A 14,402-nucleotide genomic window follows, 5' to 3' on the forward strand; every position below is an offset into this window, starting at 1 on the left:
ACCATGCACCTAGGTGTGAATTTCTAGCATGGCAATGAATGTTGGCACTCTTGGTCTTGCCACGAGGTCTACTTACAAATCCATCTATGCTTTGATCTCCTTTACCAATCTCAGACTCCTTTAGATCTTCCAGCTTATTCTTAGCCATTTTTATATCTTTCCTAGAGTAAAGGGAAGCATGAGAATCTTGGGGAGCTTGGGAATGTTTATTTGGCCCTCAAGCACATCTAACTAGTCTCTTTCTAGGTCATAGTAATTCTAAAGTCATTTTTTACATATGCTGAGTTTCTCCATGAATTTTACAGTCTCCCACACACTCTTCAGGTGAATAAACAATAGTCTTTTTAGTGCTGAGATTTACCTAGCCTAAACCCCAGGAGGAGTGCAGAGTGCTAATCATCTCCCCAAGGCCTATTGTAACAGAAATTCTGCCTGTATCTCCTCTCTAATTTTGGAAGGAGGGGGAATAAATGCACTTCTATCACCATGCAGTACCCTCTACTTTTTAATCAATTACAAGAGTCTTTTCTTTCAGACTCTGCTGAGGTAAATCAAGCACACCTTCACTTTCAATCTTTTGCCACTGCTACAAAGGAGAGGGTGTATAATGCCAAGCAAAGCTGAAGATTGATGTCACGGCATGAATTTATGCTTATTCACCCCTAGAAACATATAAACACTACAGATTTAATGATAGCCATAAGTCCACTGGGAACAAAGAGATATTCAATAGTTAGAGTCTGTGAATTAATTGATTCAGTATATTATCATGCTTCAAGAAGGTAACCTGAATACTAGGCATTTGGTTTGAAAATATAGCAGAACACAGAATTTAAATAATTAGAAGTCTTATTTGACACATTTGGAAAACTAAGGTCTTTATATTCTATATTCTTCCTTCTCTTTCTTTTTCTTACTCATAGCTTTGAAAAGTGATTATCATGACAATGTTTATTTCACTAGAAATACAGTAATGTTAACAACTGAGAAATCTAGGTATGAATCATAGCTAAGTGTTACTTGCTACTTAAAGGCTACAACATTCAAGTTTTATTATGTCAATGCTATATAGCTCTCTGTATGATTGGAACAGCCATTCCTTTTTTGTTTAAGTTCATAAATTACACTTTTTACCTGACACTGAAATACTTAAATATTATACCTGTCAAATATAAGGTTATGGCTGTTTGATTTAGTGAATAGTAGTCTATGGTTTCAATTAGTTACAATTTCAAAATGAAATTAAATTTAAACAATGAAAAAAAATAACATAGATGAGATCCTTGTTGATCAGAGTATGTTCACTTTGGAAATAAAGGATGCCATTAAAAAAAAACTCAGCCAGCCCTGATCAAATTTATTTTTTATGGAGAGATAAACTGACATATTTTCAAATTGCAATTTCCTCTCTTCTTGTAGCCATTGTTGTGCTGTATGTTGCTTTACGAAGGCAGAAGAAGAAAGACACCCTGATGACGTCTAAAGAAGACATCAGAGACAACGTCATCCATTATGATGATGAAGGGGGCGGGGAGGAGGACACCCAGGCTTTTGACATTGGTGCTCTGAGAAATCCAAAAGTGATTGAAGATAACAAAATCCGCAGGGATATAAAACCAGACTCTCTCTGTTTACCTCGTCAGAGACCACCTGTGGAAGATAACACAGACATAAGGGATTTCATTAATCAAAGGCTACAAGAAAATGATATGGACCCTGCCGCCCCACCGTATGATTCTTTGGCGACATATGCCTATGAAGGCAATGGATCAGCAGCGGACTCCCTTAGCTCCATAGAGTCTCTGACCACGGAAGCTGACCAGGACTACAACTATCTGACAGACTGGGGACCCCGCTTTAAAGTCTTGGCAGACATGTTTGGTGAAGAAGAGAGTTATAACCCTGATAAAGTCACTTAGGGGAGAAGCAAAAGCTAAAAAGCAACCAAGAGAAGAAATTTAAGAAAAAGAACAAAAATAGAAACCACACACGCACATACACCCCAGGCTTTATAGGACAAGATTCCTTTGATTATCCAGTTTCTAGCAAGTTGCTATATTTATCATATTGTCAGTTATGATTTATTCTGCCAACACAAGATAAACCCTATAATGTGTACTTGCTTGGTTTTGTTTTGTTATTTTGGAAACACACTGAGACAAGCTCAGGCCTATTATATAATACAATTTGCTGACATGACAGCCTAGAAAGAAGATATAGCTATGTGGCATCACAGTGGAAGAGTGTTAGATTTTTCTTAATTCCACTAAAGTGCCTCTTGAAACTCTTATCATTTAAAGTGGTGTAGAGTACACTCTGCTGTGATGGCATTGAAGGATTCAGAAACAGAGGACATAAAACAAAGACACTGTCTTTATGTCAAGGAGCAATAGCAACAAGCTGACTTCTAATTCCTTTTAAGGAAAAAAGAAGAATACTTTCTGAACTCCATCTTCTTATAATTAAACTGCTTTTTTCCCCCCTTTTTTAAACTGTATGCCGAAACATATTTGTTTTACCTACCCTTTCAGAACTTTGAAATAAATGAGTTAATATCAAATTCAATATGTAAGTCCCGAATTTTAAAAGCAATGTTTGAGCTTAATATTAGTTCATATTAAAGGTGTTCATTAAAATGTTAATTTTTTCCAAAGAAATAAAATTTTTAAAAAGAAAGTTTTAAAAAATCCTCTTTATGAAGAGAAGCCTCAGGGCTGAAACTCCACATTAAAATAAATATTGGTTTTGTTTTAGTATTGTGCTAGTGTGTGGAAGGTTGGTTTTAATAAATTACTAGACCATTGCAATCTTTGGTCATGAATAAAATTTGTGTTTCTATGAAATAGTTTTTGGGAAAAAAAAGGTCATTGATTTAAACAAGGGAAGAGAAATTTATAGACAGCTTCTCAGAGTTTCTTAAAATCTAGCGATTCTTTGATGAGCAAAGACAATAAATTATGTATCATATAATACAGAATGGATTTATAACATGTCAAAAAATATTGACTAAACTTTACAGAACAAGTGAAAAATCAGGGACTTCAGAAAATTCAAACCAATGACTAATGGCTAAAACACAAATACAAAATCAGGTAGTTGATTTATTTTATTAGTATGGATTTCAGCTTTGTGAATATTATACTGGAGTTTAGAGTTGCTTCTTTATGCTATCATCTACAAGAATTCTAATGTAAATGATACCTTAAACCTCTTCTATAAAAAAAACTTTTGCTTTTTAATTTAATGAGATTTCTAAGAATCACCAGATTTTATAAGCAGATAGGTAAGTTGCACTCATGTACATTACTTTTAAATGAACTTTACACTATCTAGAAATGCACTTATCAGAACAGGTAACTAATAATAAAGTAATAATATATTTTCTTAATATTAGAACTATACGAGACAACTGAAATATTAAGACAATATATAGGAAGAATTAAAGTTACTTATAGAGCCATTCTGAAGTCTTCATCAATATCTAGCTGTGTTTCTGAAATATTTATAATTATGTTTATATTGCAAAGTGTGATAGTCAAAATTCACACATGGGGAAAACAGGTAAAAATATAAATAGTATAGGCAAATTATATTCAGTCCTATTTATTATAAAATGCTTTTTTCAAAAATATTAACTGATATTTGTGTTGTGGCAATTTGGCCATTTGAATCTCCATTTCCCAATCCCTCTTTTGGTGTCTCATAGTTGCAGAACAATTGTTGAACTCTTTTTCCTCCTGTCACCATTTCAAATTTACCTTTGTCTCATCCCCAGGAACTGCATTAGAATCTTGAAACAGTGTGATAATTTGCAGTATAATATGCTTTGAGAGATATTTCTGTAATTTTTAAAAAAGCTGATGTCATAACCATACTTGAGGAAAAATTAAGTCAACTTTTGGGTTTGTCCCAACAACTTGATGAGTTATGCCATGATGCAGGAACTTTTGGAGAAGGTTAATTTACAAGTCACTTCCAGCTGATAAAATGTTTCTTGTCAGGAATTAATGTATTTTGCATCTTATAGAAAATTGGACTGCCTCTGCATCCAGTCCTATATCAGAAGCAATGATGGCACAGGGAAAACTTGGGGAGGGCAAATCATTTTAAACCACAGGACTGAGATGTTAAAGCAAGTATGAAATTGGTGGGTCTTACTTCCACAAAACTAATTTTTTTTTAAATTTCCTCTTCCTTTTATTTTTGCTAAACCACAGCATTAGTGTGTTAGGGCTACCATAACAAATCACCACAGAATGGATGGCTTAAACAATAAAACTTTATTTTATTGTTTAAGTTCTGGAAGTTAGAAGTCCAAGATTAAGGTGTCTGCAAAATTGGTTTCTTCCAGGGGTCACTTTCCTTGACTTGTCTATGGTTGTCTTTTCTCCACGTCTTCATGTGGTCTTTCCTCTGTGCTAATTCCTTTTCTAAGGACACCCATCATACTGAGCACACTCATATGGCCTCTTTTGAGTATAATTAACCCTTTAAAAGCCCTGTCTTCAAATATAGTCATATTCTGAAGTACTTATGGTTAGGACTTCAAAATATGAATTTTAGGGGAACACAATTTAGCCCATAATAACCACACAGATATTAGCAGCAAATGTTTTAAAAATATATTTGATTTAGAACAAACAAAAAAATTAATGTCGATATACAAATCAAAACAAAAACCAAGAATGGAAATAATGTCACGTATAATGGGAAACAGCAAAAGTGATATGGTGGAAGGAGGTCTTCTGGTCCTGATAAATTGGAAGTATTACAGGATAACTCGCACACTACTGAGAGCACGAGGCCTAATATTTCAATACTGGTAAATATCTTGAGATTCTTTTTTATTTATAATATCACAGTCACTGGCCTTCATTCAGGTGCTAAGCAATATAAAAAATACTTAGAATTTACTTGGGGGGTTTTGGCTATTAACAATAATCATAAATTTTTAATTACACTGCATGTTTACATTTACAGAAATATGTGCACATATTCTATTTAGCATATATATATATGACATATTTTAAAACACATAGCATTTGCCTTCAAAGAAATATTAGATCAATGCATAAGAGTGAAAAGTGGTGTGATATACTAGAAATAATCTAAAATTGCTTTTGTATAAAATTCTATAACTAACTGGGTATTTTCATATGGAGCAAGCATTTTAACCTCCCTGTGATTTATTCTCTTTGGTAAAATTAATTTGTTGCTCTTGGTGTTATCTAAGTTTCCTCTGAAATTTCTTGACTCTTAAATTCTAGTTACATTTATATGGAATCCATTAAATCATTTATATATAGGTTATGTAAAATTATGAAATCAGAGGAATCTTTAAAACATAGTATAATAACAAATTTCTTTGAATTATGTACATAATTGATTATACGTTGACTTGCTTCATTCCACATTGGAAGAGCCAGACACATCTTAACTACCATCAAAATTCTTCAGCAAGATGGAATAGCAGAAATGTACATAGCAAAAGAGAGACAAAGAAATGTTAAAATAGAGCCCTAAACTTGAGCCAAAGAAGCAAAACAATCTATGTAAGAAAAAGGTTAGAAGGGCTGTGCTAGTCCTTGCCTTTAAGAGGAGGACATTTTAGAAATCTTTGGAAAGTTTTCAACAATTGTTGGATTAAAATGAGAATTCCTCAAAGCAGATGTAAATATGTAGGCACTATATTTGCGGCAAGGTCTGAAAAGAATAAAATGTCAGTAAACAACATCAACTTACTTCCTAAAAAAAAAAGGTGGGAGATAATTCTGTAAATCTTTCCAGGTTTGAAAATTTCTCTTGCCTCCTCACTTGATTTATACCTCAGCTAAGTACACAATTACTTGGAATTAATTTTCCAAGAATCGGATCATTTCTTCTCTTATATTCATTGTTATAAAACAGTATACACATATATGCACACATAGATATGTAATTAAATGTTTGATAACTCCAATTGGCACAAAGTTTTGGCCTGCCACTCAATTCTTTTATTCAAGTCCCTTGTGTTTCTTACTGTAGTGGATTTTCATAACAGTCATAAAATTTCTCAAAAAGGAATTAAATTTTATTAGGAATTTAATTCTTATTTGTATTGGCCCAATTTAAGATGAATAAATAGAAAGAAGGGTGCACAACTTGTGCAGAATCAAGAAAAAACAAACTCATGGGGGCAAATCTCTTAAATTTTGAAGAGTTTAAGTAAATTTATTTTCAACTTCCATTATGGGGTTATTCCCCCTATTTTTCCAACTCTTATGCTGTTATATGTTACATTATGATAGCAAGTATAATCACACAAATTCCTGGGAATTCCGGGTCATAGTCCAATATAATATTGTACTTCCTTAACAAAAGAGAAAAAAAAACTGAGTATCCTTAATTCTGATGTCACTATCTTACTCAAGAATCAGGATTTTAAGACAATAGTTACCTATGAGACAAATAAAAACTTTTATACAACTGAAAACATGAATCTCTATATTACAAAGAATCAATGTATTTGAAAATAGCAGTTTGTGCTTTCTTTTAAGCACTTACATTAATGATGTATAAATTATCCAGACATTAACTCTCCTGAACTTTCAGTTCAGATATATTTCCCCTTCTCTTTGGCTTCCCATGAGTACAACTATACTTAAGCCCTTACCATCATTTAAAGCTCCAATTTCTAAATGCAATTTACTTACCGTATGCCTCTCCCAATCCATCACCCGCTGAATATGGTATTTGCCATGATCAAAACTTCCAATATGTGGTCACCGAATATTATCTGACTCAATCAGCAATATTCCCTTCTCTTCTTCAGCACATTTAAAAAATGTGACAAAAATAATACAAAAGCTACTCATCACTGAGCATATTATATACTTTGCAAAAATATGCTATTTAATTCTCACAGTAATTTGGTGGATTACATTATTATTATTATGTATATTTTACACCTGAGTCAACTAGGCTTAGACATGTAAAGCAACTTGTTTACTTATACATATTTATCAAGTGGCAGGACCAGGACCCTAACATAGCTATGAGATGCACATTCTAGCCCTTAGCCCATAAGATGCGGTATATCAAACTTTCCCTTCATTCACTTAAAGCTGAGCATTCAACAATCTGAAATCTGGTCTCTGTTTCTACTATGCTCTTTTGAGTTTCTCTAGCACATTATAATTGAACAACCCCAATGACCTTTCACCTTTTTGATATATCTCTAGCATTAAGCATATCTTAATATCCCAATGTCAATTTCTGTTTCTCTCTCTAGGTTCACTCATGTTTCCTCTCTTCTTTTAATGATTCTTATACCCTTCACACAGTCTACATAAATCATCCCACAGAATTCTCTCATCTGTTCTCATTCTTTTTAACACTATGGACATTTGGAGATCTCTTGTTATACAATTCATCTTTGTACAAATAATATTCAAGGAATTGTTAAATTTCCATTCTATTTTAGCAAGATGAGGAAATTTTACTTATATATATTTGCTATTTTCTGAACACATATACCTGTCCAACCCATTGGCTTCAAATTCATTAAATCCAAGTCTGTATCCTTCCCTTTTAGAGTTTAGTTTTGTGTTGTTCCTTGGGCTCTGAACTGTCCTGCTCTCTCTTTTATGTATGTGTATATATATGTGTGTGTGTGTGTGTATAGACACACACACATGGACATATATACATACATATATACATATACACATGTATACAAATATATACACATATACACACATATATACATAATGCATATGTATATATAATCTTATTTATAGTACATATATAATTGTTTGCCCTATTATATTAATGTATTTCTACTGGGATATTCATGATCTTAATTTATCTGGTGCCATTTTCCCTTCCTGATAGACTCTTTCAAATTCCATTTCTATTTTATCATTGAAATAAACACAAGTTTTTATCTGAATAAGGCTCTACAGGAAGCTTTTATATTTTCCACACCCAACTGTACAAATGCCATCTTATATTAGTTTGGAACATTTGCTACAATTAATGAACCAATATTTACCCTTTTTTTATTAACTGTAGTCCACATTTTGTTTAGAATTTATTTCTGCCCCATACATTTTTCTGTTACTGGATCCCATACTTGATAGCATGTTACATGTAATCATCAGGACTTATAGGTGCTTTATGGCTATGATGGTTTCTCAGACTTTCTTTGCTTTTAAAAACTTTTATAATTTTGAGAATCACTGGTCAAGTATTTTGTAGAATATTGGTTAATTGGCACTTTGATCTTTTTCTCATGATTAAACTAGTTGTATTGGTTATGGGAGGAATAACGCAGAGGTAAAGTGCCATGCTATATCGAAGAAACACTCTGTGGAAATGACTTAGTACAATTAATGTCAACCTTGATCATCTGGCTGGGGTCATCGGTCTGGTTTTTCACTGTAAATTATGTGTTTTTCCCAATCTAAAACTGCATTGCTTGGAACAAGGTCACCGTATGTAGCTCACAATTAAGGACTGCAGAGTTATTCTTCACCCCTTGAGGGCAAATATCAACATAAAATATTTGGAGTTCTGCATGGGGTATTGTCTGTTCTCCATCACTTATGGATTTCAGTAGGGATGCATAGATATTTATTTGTTACTTTGGTTCATGCTCTAATACTACTTTATTTATAAAGTTTTTTAAGTTAGTGCCTGTGCTATTTACTAATCCTCATCACTGCCTAGTTTGTGTTTTGGTTTGTTGGTTGGTTAATTTGTGTGTCTTGAGTACTTTCTTACATTCTGCTGCTATAAGTTCCACTCTCATCTTGTATATTTCCTGCCCTAGATCTCTAGAATCAGTCATTCCTCCAAAGAACTGCTTCCTTTTGTTGAAAAATTATATTACAAGGATCTGGATGTTAAGTATGTTCTTCGCTACTGAGGTGTTTCTATTTCTAGGTCTTCTCAAATGACAGTACAAGGCAATATATGTGTATATAATGGCCAATATACATCCATACACATACACTCTCACTCATATATGTGTGTGTGTGTGTGTGTGTTTGTGTGTGTGTGTGTGTGTGTATACTCCATTGCTATATGGATCTTTACTACATCCCTCACTTTTTTTTTTCAGGGCCACACCCCAGCATGTGGAGGTTCCCAGGCTAGGGGTGAATCAGAGCTGAAGCTGCTGGCCTCTTCCACAGCCACAGCAATGAAGGATAGGAGCTGCGTCTGCGACCTACACCACAGCTCATGGCAACACTGGATCCTTAACCCACTGAGGGAGGCCAGGCATCGAACATGCAACCCCATGGTTACTGGTTGGATTCATTTCTGCTATGCCACAAGAGGAACTCCAACATCTCTCCCTTATATGCAGCCTCTCATTCCAACACTGAAAACCCTACTTCTCAACATTTGCTACTTATCAGCCTAAATGTTCAATTCCAGGCCTTATGTATAGTATGTCAGAATTGTTAACCTATACCCTCATACAAAACAACTTCATCAGAGTTGTGTTACCTTTAATGTTACAACTTCCATTCATTTCCAAAGTGACTTAGGTCACGACTTTTGACTTCACTTCCTTCAGTGAGGTTGTTCGAGCCATTAATTAAACAATTGAATTATTTTGTCATATTCTTCATTTGATTCTTAGGTGCTCTAATTTCCTAAAATATATTTTAAAATTTTGTATATATTAAAATTTACTCTCAAAAAGAAATGAGTTCCCTTTTTGTCTCAGTGGGTTAAGAATCCAATGGAGTCTCTGTGAGGATGCAGATTCCATTCCTAGCCTCACTCAGTGGGTTAAGGATCCAGCACTGCTGCAAGCTGCAGCATAGGTCACAGATGAAGCTCAGATCCGTTGTTTTCTCAGCTACAGCTCCAGTTTGGCTGTAGCCTGGGAACTTCCATATGCTGCATGTGTGGACAAAAAAGAAAAAATAAATAAAATATGTACTCTGTGCTATAAAGTTCTATATATTTTGACAAAGTCATGGTGTTGTGTATCCACCAGTACGGTACCATATAAAATAGTTCTATGCTTTAAAAAAATGTGCTTCAAATAATCCCAGATTCCTGGAAGCCACTTACATGCATCCTGTATTTATAGTTTTGCCTTTTCCTGACTATCATGTAAATGAAATCATCTAGCTTATAATCTTTTCACACCAGCTTTTTCACTTAGCGTTACAAATTTAAGACACATCCTTGTCTTTCTCTGGTGGAATAGCCCATATTTTTAATCCCTGAATATCATTCCATTGTATGGATGTGCCACAAGTTTACCCATTCACATGTTGAGAGATCTTCAGTTTGCTTCAGGTGTTTTGCACTGATGAGTAAAGCTGCTATAAATATTTGTGTAGAGTTTTTGTTTAAGTAGGAGTGTTTTTTTTAATCATATGGGTAAATACCTAGTAACCCAGGTAACGGATTATATGATAGGACTGTTTTCTTTTGAAAGAAACTGCAGAGTGTCTTCCAACCTGGCTGCGCTGTTTTGTATTTCCACCAGCAATGAACGAAATCTTCATTCATTCTCACCAATTTTGGTATAATCAGTTTAGATTTTAACCATTCTGACAGCTGTGCAGTTATATCTCATAGGTTCTTTTGTTCCTTTGTTTTTGTTTTACTGCACCTGTGGCATAAGGAAGTTCCTGGGCCAGGGATTGAACCTGAGCATCAGCAGTGATAACTTCTGATCCTTAACCCGCTAAGCCACCAGGGAATTCCTCTCATTGTTTTTTTAAATTTACATTTCCTGTGATAGCTGAGCAATGCTATCTAACTATTTTAAAGTTATATTTCCTAGCATCTCTTTATATCTTTTTATGCCATACCACCTATATATCTTCTTTGTTAACATGTCCATATTTTTTATTGTTTTATTTATTTTCCTATTATTTGGTTTTAAGAGATTTTTGTTTATTTTGGAGACAATTCTTTATGAGATATATCCTTTGTTAATATAGTCTCCCAGCCTGCAATTGTATTTTAATTCTCTTAAGTATGTATTACAGAACATTTTTAATTTTAATAAAATCTAATTAATTGTTTATTTTATGGGTCATGTTTTTGATTGTATCTCAGTCATCACCAAACCCAAGGTGACTTAGATTGTCTCTCTGTTTTCTTCAAGAAATGTAATTTTTTTAACCCTAATTTTAGATCCATAATGCATCTTGAGTTAATTTTTATGAGAACTGTATTATTTGCGGCAGCACATTTTATTTTTGCATATGGACATCCAATTTTTCCAACATGTTTTGTTAAAAGGACTGTCCATTTTCCATCAGATTATCTTTGGATTTTTGTCATAAGTTAGATGATCATATGTTTGTGAGTATTTACAGACTCTATTCATTTCCATTGATCTTTTTGACTATTCTTCTGCAAAATTAAGTTATTTTGTTTACTGTCACTTTATGTAAGTCTTAAAATCTGGGAATGTAGTTCAAATTTGTTCTTTAATGTTGTGTTGACTATTCTATTTATTTTTATTTTTAAAATTTTTAATTTTTTTTTCCACTGTACAGCATGGGGACCAAGTTACACATACATGGATACATAATTTTTCCTCCCATTTTTCTGTTATGATGTAAGTATTTAGACATAGTTCTCAAATTTTTTGCTTTTCCATATGAACTTTAGAGCCAACTTGTTTATACCTATAAAGGAACTTGTTTGGATTTTGATAGTAATTACACAGAATCTACAGATCAAATTGGAAGCATTAATATCTTAACAATACTAAATCTTCTAATCCATAAACCCAGACTCTCTCTCCTTTAATTTAGATATTACTTTTTCTTTCTTAATATTTTGCAGTTTTCTTCATAAAGATCTAGCACATAACTTATAATATTTATACCTAAATATTTTTGGTGTGTATTGTAAAAGATATTTTAAAAATTTAAAAATTTTCATCTTTATTGATGATATATGTGTGTGTGTGTATATATATATATATATATATATATATATATATATACACATATATATAGGAAAACATTGACTTTCATGAAAATTGAACATGTATTCAGCAATCTTGCAATATCTGCTTACTATTTCAGGATTTTCTTTTTGTAGATGATATGGACTTTATACATAGACTTTCATTACGAATTCAGATAAAGAATTTTTATTTTTTTCCATTCCAGTCAATATTATTCCATTTCTTCCTTTCTTTCTTTTTTTTCTCTTACTGTACCTGCTAAGAATTTCAGTATTATGTCAAACAGCAGTGGGGTTATCAGACATTCTTGCTGTATTTCCACACTTTGAGGTGGTGTAGCATACCTAATTAGGGTGTGGTGTTAGATATGTATATTTGTATATTTTTAAAAAGCAATTGTGTTTCTTTTTATTTCTAATTTGCCAATATTTTTCAAATTATGAATGACTATTAAATTTTGTCCAATATTTCCTATATTAAATGTTACAATCAAATGATTTTTCTTTCTTAGCCTATTGATATGGTGGATAATAATAATTAATTTTTGAATGCTAAAACAGCCATGAACTTTGAGTGAATTGTATTGTTTGTGATACACATACATCACCCTAATATCAAAATCAGAAATGGCATTTAAAGAAATGAAAAGTATAAAAATCCTCAACAAATTGTAGCATATTAAATCCAATTACATTTAAAATATACTAGTCTTTATTTTCCCTTATTTTAAAGTAATTTCTGGTTTGGATATTGGGGTAATGCTGACCTCATAAAATGAATGTGATGTTATTCCTTCTCATTGTATATTCTGGAAAATACTGTGTGAAATTAGTTTTATTTATTTTCTAAATGTTTGGTGGAATTATCTAATGATATAATTTAGGCCTAGTAATTTTGTTGTTGTTGAAATCTTATTAATTATGAGTTTAATAGATACAGGCTTATCCAGGTTATTTGTCTTTGTGTGAGTTTTGATAATTCGTTTCTTCAAGGAATAGATCCATTATAGTTAAGTGATCAAATTTGTGGGCAAAGAATTGTTCACAGTACCCATATTATTATCATTTGGAGATCTGTAGTAATGATCCCCCCTTCTGTTATTTCTTATATTATTTATTTGTGTCTTCTCACTGTTTTTCCCCCAAGTAGGCTGTTTGGAATTTGGTCAATTTTATCAATAATTTTAAAAAAAGCTTTGTTTTTACTGAATTTTCTAATTCTTATTTCAAATTTTATTGATTTCTGTTCTAATTTTTAGTATTTTTTGAATCATTCTATGCTTTAGTTGTTCTTCTTTCCATAGTTCTCCAAGCTAGAGCCTTAGGTTAGTAATTTTAGATCTTTCTTCTTTTCTAACATATTCATTTAAGGCTATTACTTCCCTCTATACATTATTTTCACTGCACCTCTCAAATTTTGAAAAATTTTATTTTCATTTTCATTTAGTAAAAAATACCTTTTTACTTTATCTTGGAACTCCTTAATCCATGTGTTATTCAGAAAAATACTGCTTAATTTCCAAATATTTAAGGATTTTTTTCAATTATACTTCTGTTGCTTTAATTCTTTTAATTCCGTTGTGAATTGAGAACATGTTGTGTGATTTAAAAAAATTATTAAGGTGTGTTCTATAGCATGGAATAAATTCTATCTTGGTAATTGTTCCATATCACCTTGAGAAAAATGTGTAGTATACTGTCTTTGGATGGAATATTCTATAAATATTAATTAGGTGATATTGATTGATGGTGCCATTCAGAGAATGTATATTTTACTAATACTTTTCTCCTCTTATATCTATCAGTTACTGACAAAGAGACATTGAAGTATCCTATAAAAAGAATGATTTTTTCTATATCTCCTTTAATTTCAATTTTTGCCTTATATACATATTTAAGATTATAGATCTCCTTGGAGAGTTGATTCGTTCTTTATACCTAGTAATTCCCCTTTGTATCTCTTCCTTTTGCTCTGTTCTGAAGTCTGCTTTGTCTGAAATTAATATAGCTACTTTAACTTTTGTTTGATTATTATTACCATGGATATATTTATTTATCCCTATACTTTTTGCCTCACACTATCTTTATAATTGAAAGTTGCTTCTGTGTATACACAAAATATCATTGTGTGTGTTCTTAATTCTCTCTGATAACTCTGACTTTTAATTGGTGTTTTTATATTGGAGTCTTTCTTGTGGGAAAGTGTTGAAAAAGGGGAAAGTTATATGATCTTCTGATTAAATCTCAATGTTTTATTAAGGCTGAATCTCAATTCTGTGAATTTCAAAAGTATTTGTCCAGTACTATGCCATTTTTTAAAAAAAAATTGCCTATATTCTCTTCAGTGTTTTCCAAATTTTTTCCAACTTTTAAATGTTTTGCGTGAGAAAAATCCTCATTCCATGCTAATATATACATTCATCTATTATTGCTATAATTTTCTTCATATAAAATATGTAGTTAAT

At 32.2% G+C, this 14,402-nt stretch overlaps 1 protein-coding gene across 1 annotated transcript in view; it reads left to right on the forward strand.

The window, feature by feature from the left end:
* The window catches only part of CDH12 (cadherin 12), a 285,184-nt gene extending 282,588 nt beyond the window's left edge, over positions 1-2,596 (forward strand). Inside the window, exon 11 of the mRNA XM_047754076.1 lies at positions 1,420-2,596. Coding sequence (XP_047610032.1) covers positions 1,420-1,919 — 500 coding nt within the window. The 3' untranslated portion in view covers positions 1,920-2,596. The remainder of the gene's footprint in view (positions 1-1,419) is intronic.
* The last annotated feature ends 11,806 nt before the right edge of the window (positions 2,597-14,402 follow it).

Source organism: Phacochoerus africanus, chromosome 1 (genome assembly GCF_016906955.1).
Source record: "Phacochoerus africanus isolate WHEZ1 chromosome 1, ROS_Pafr_v1, whole genome shotgun sequence".
Classification (NCBI taxonomy): Eukaryota; Metazoa; Chordata; class Mammalia; order Artiodactyla; family Suidae; genus Phacochoerus; species Phacochoerus africanus.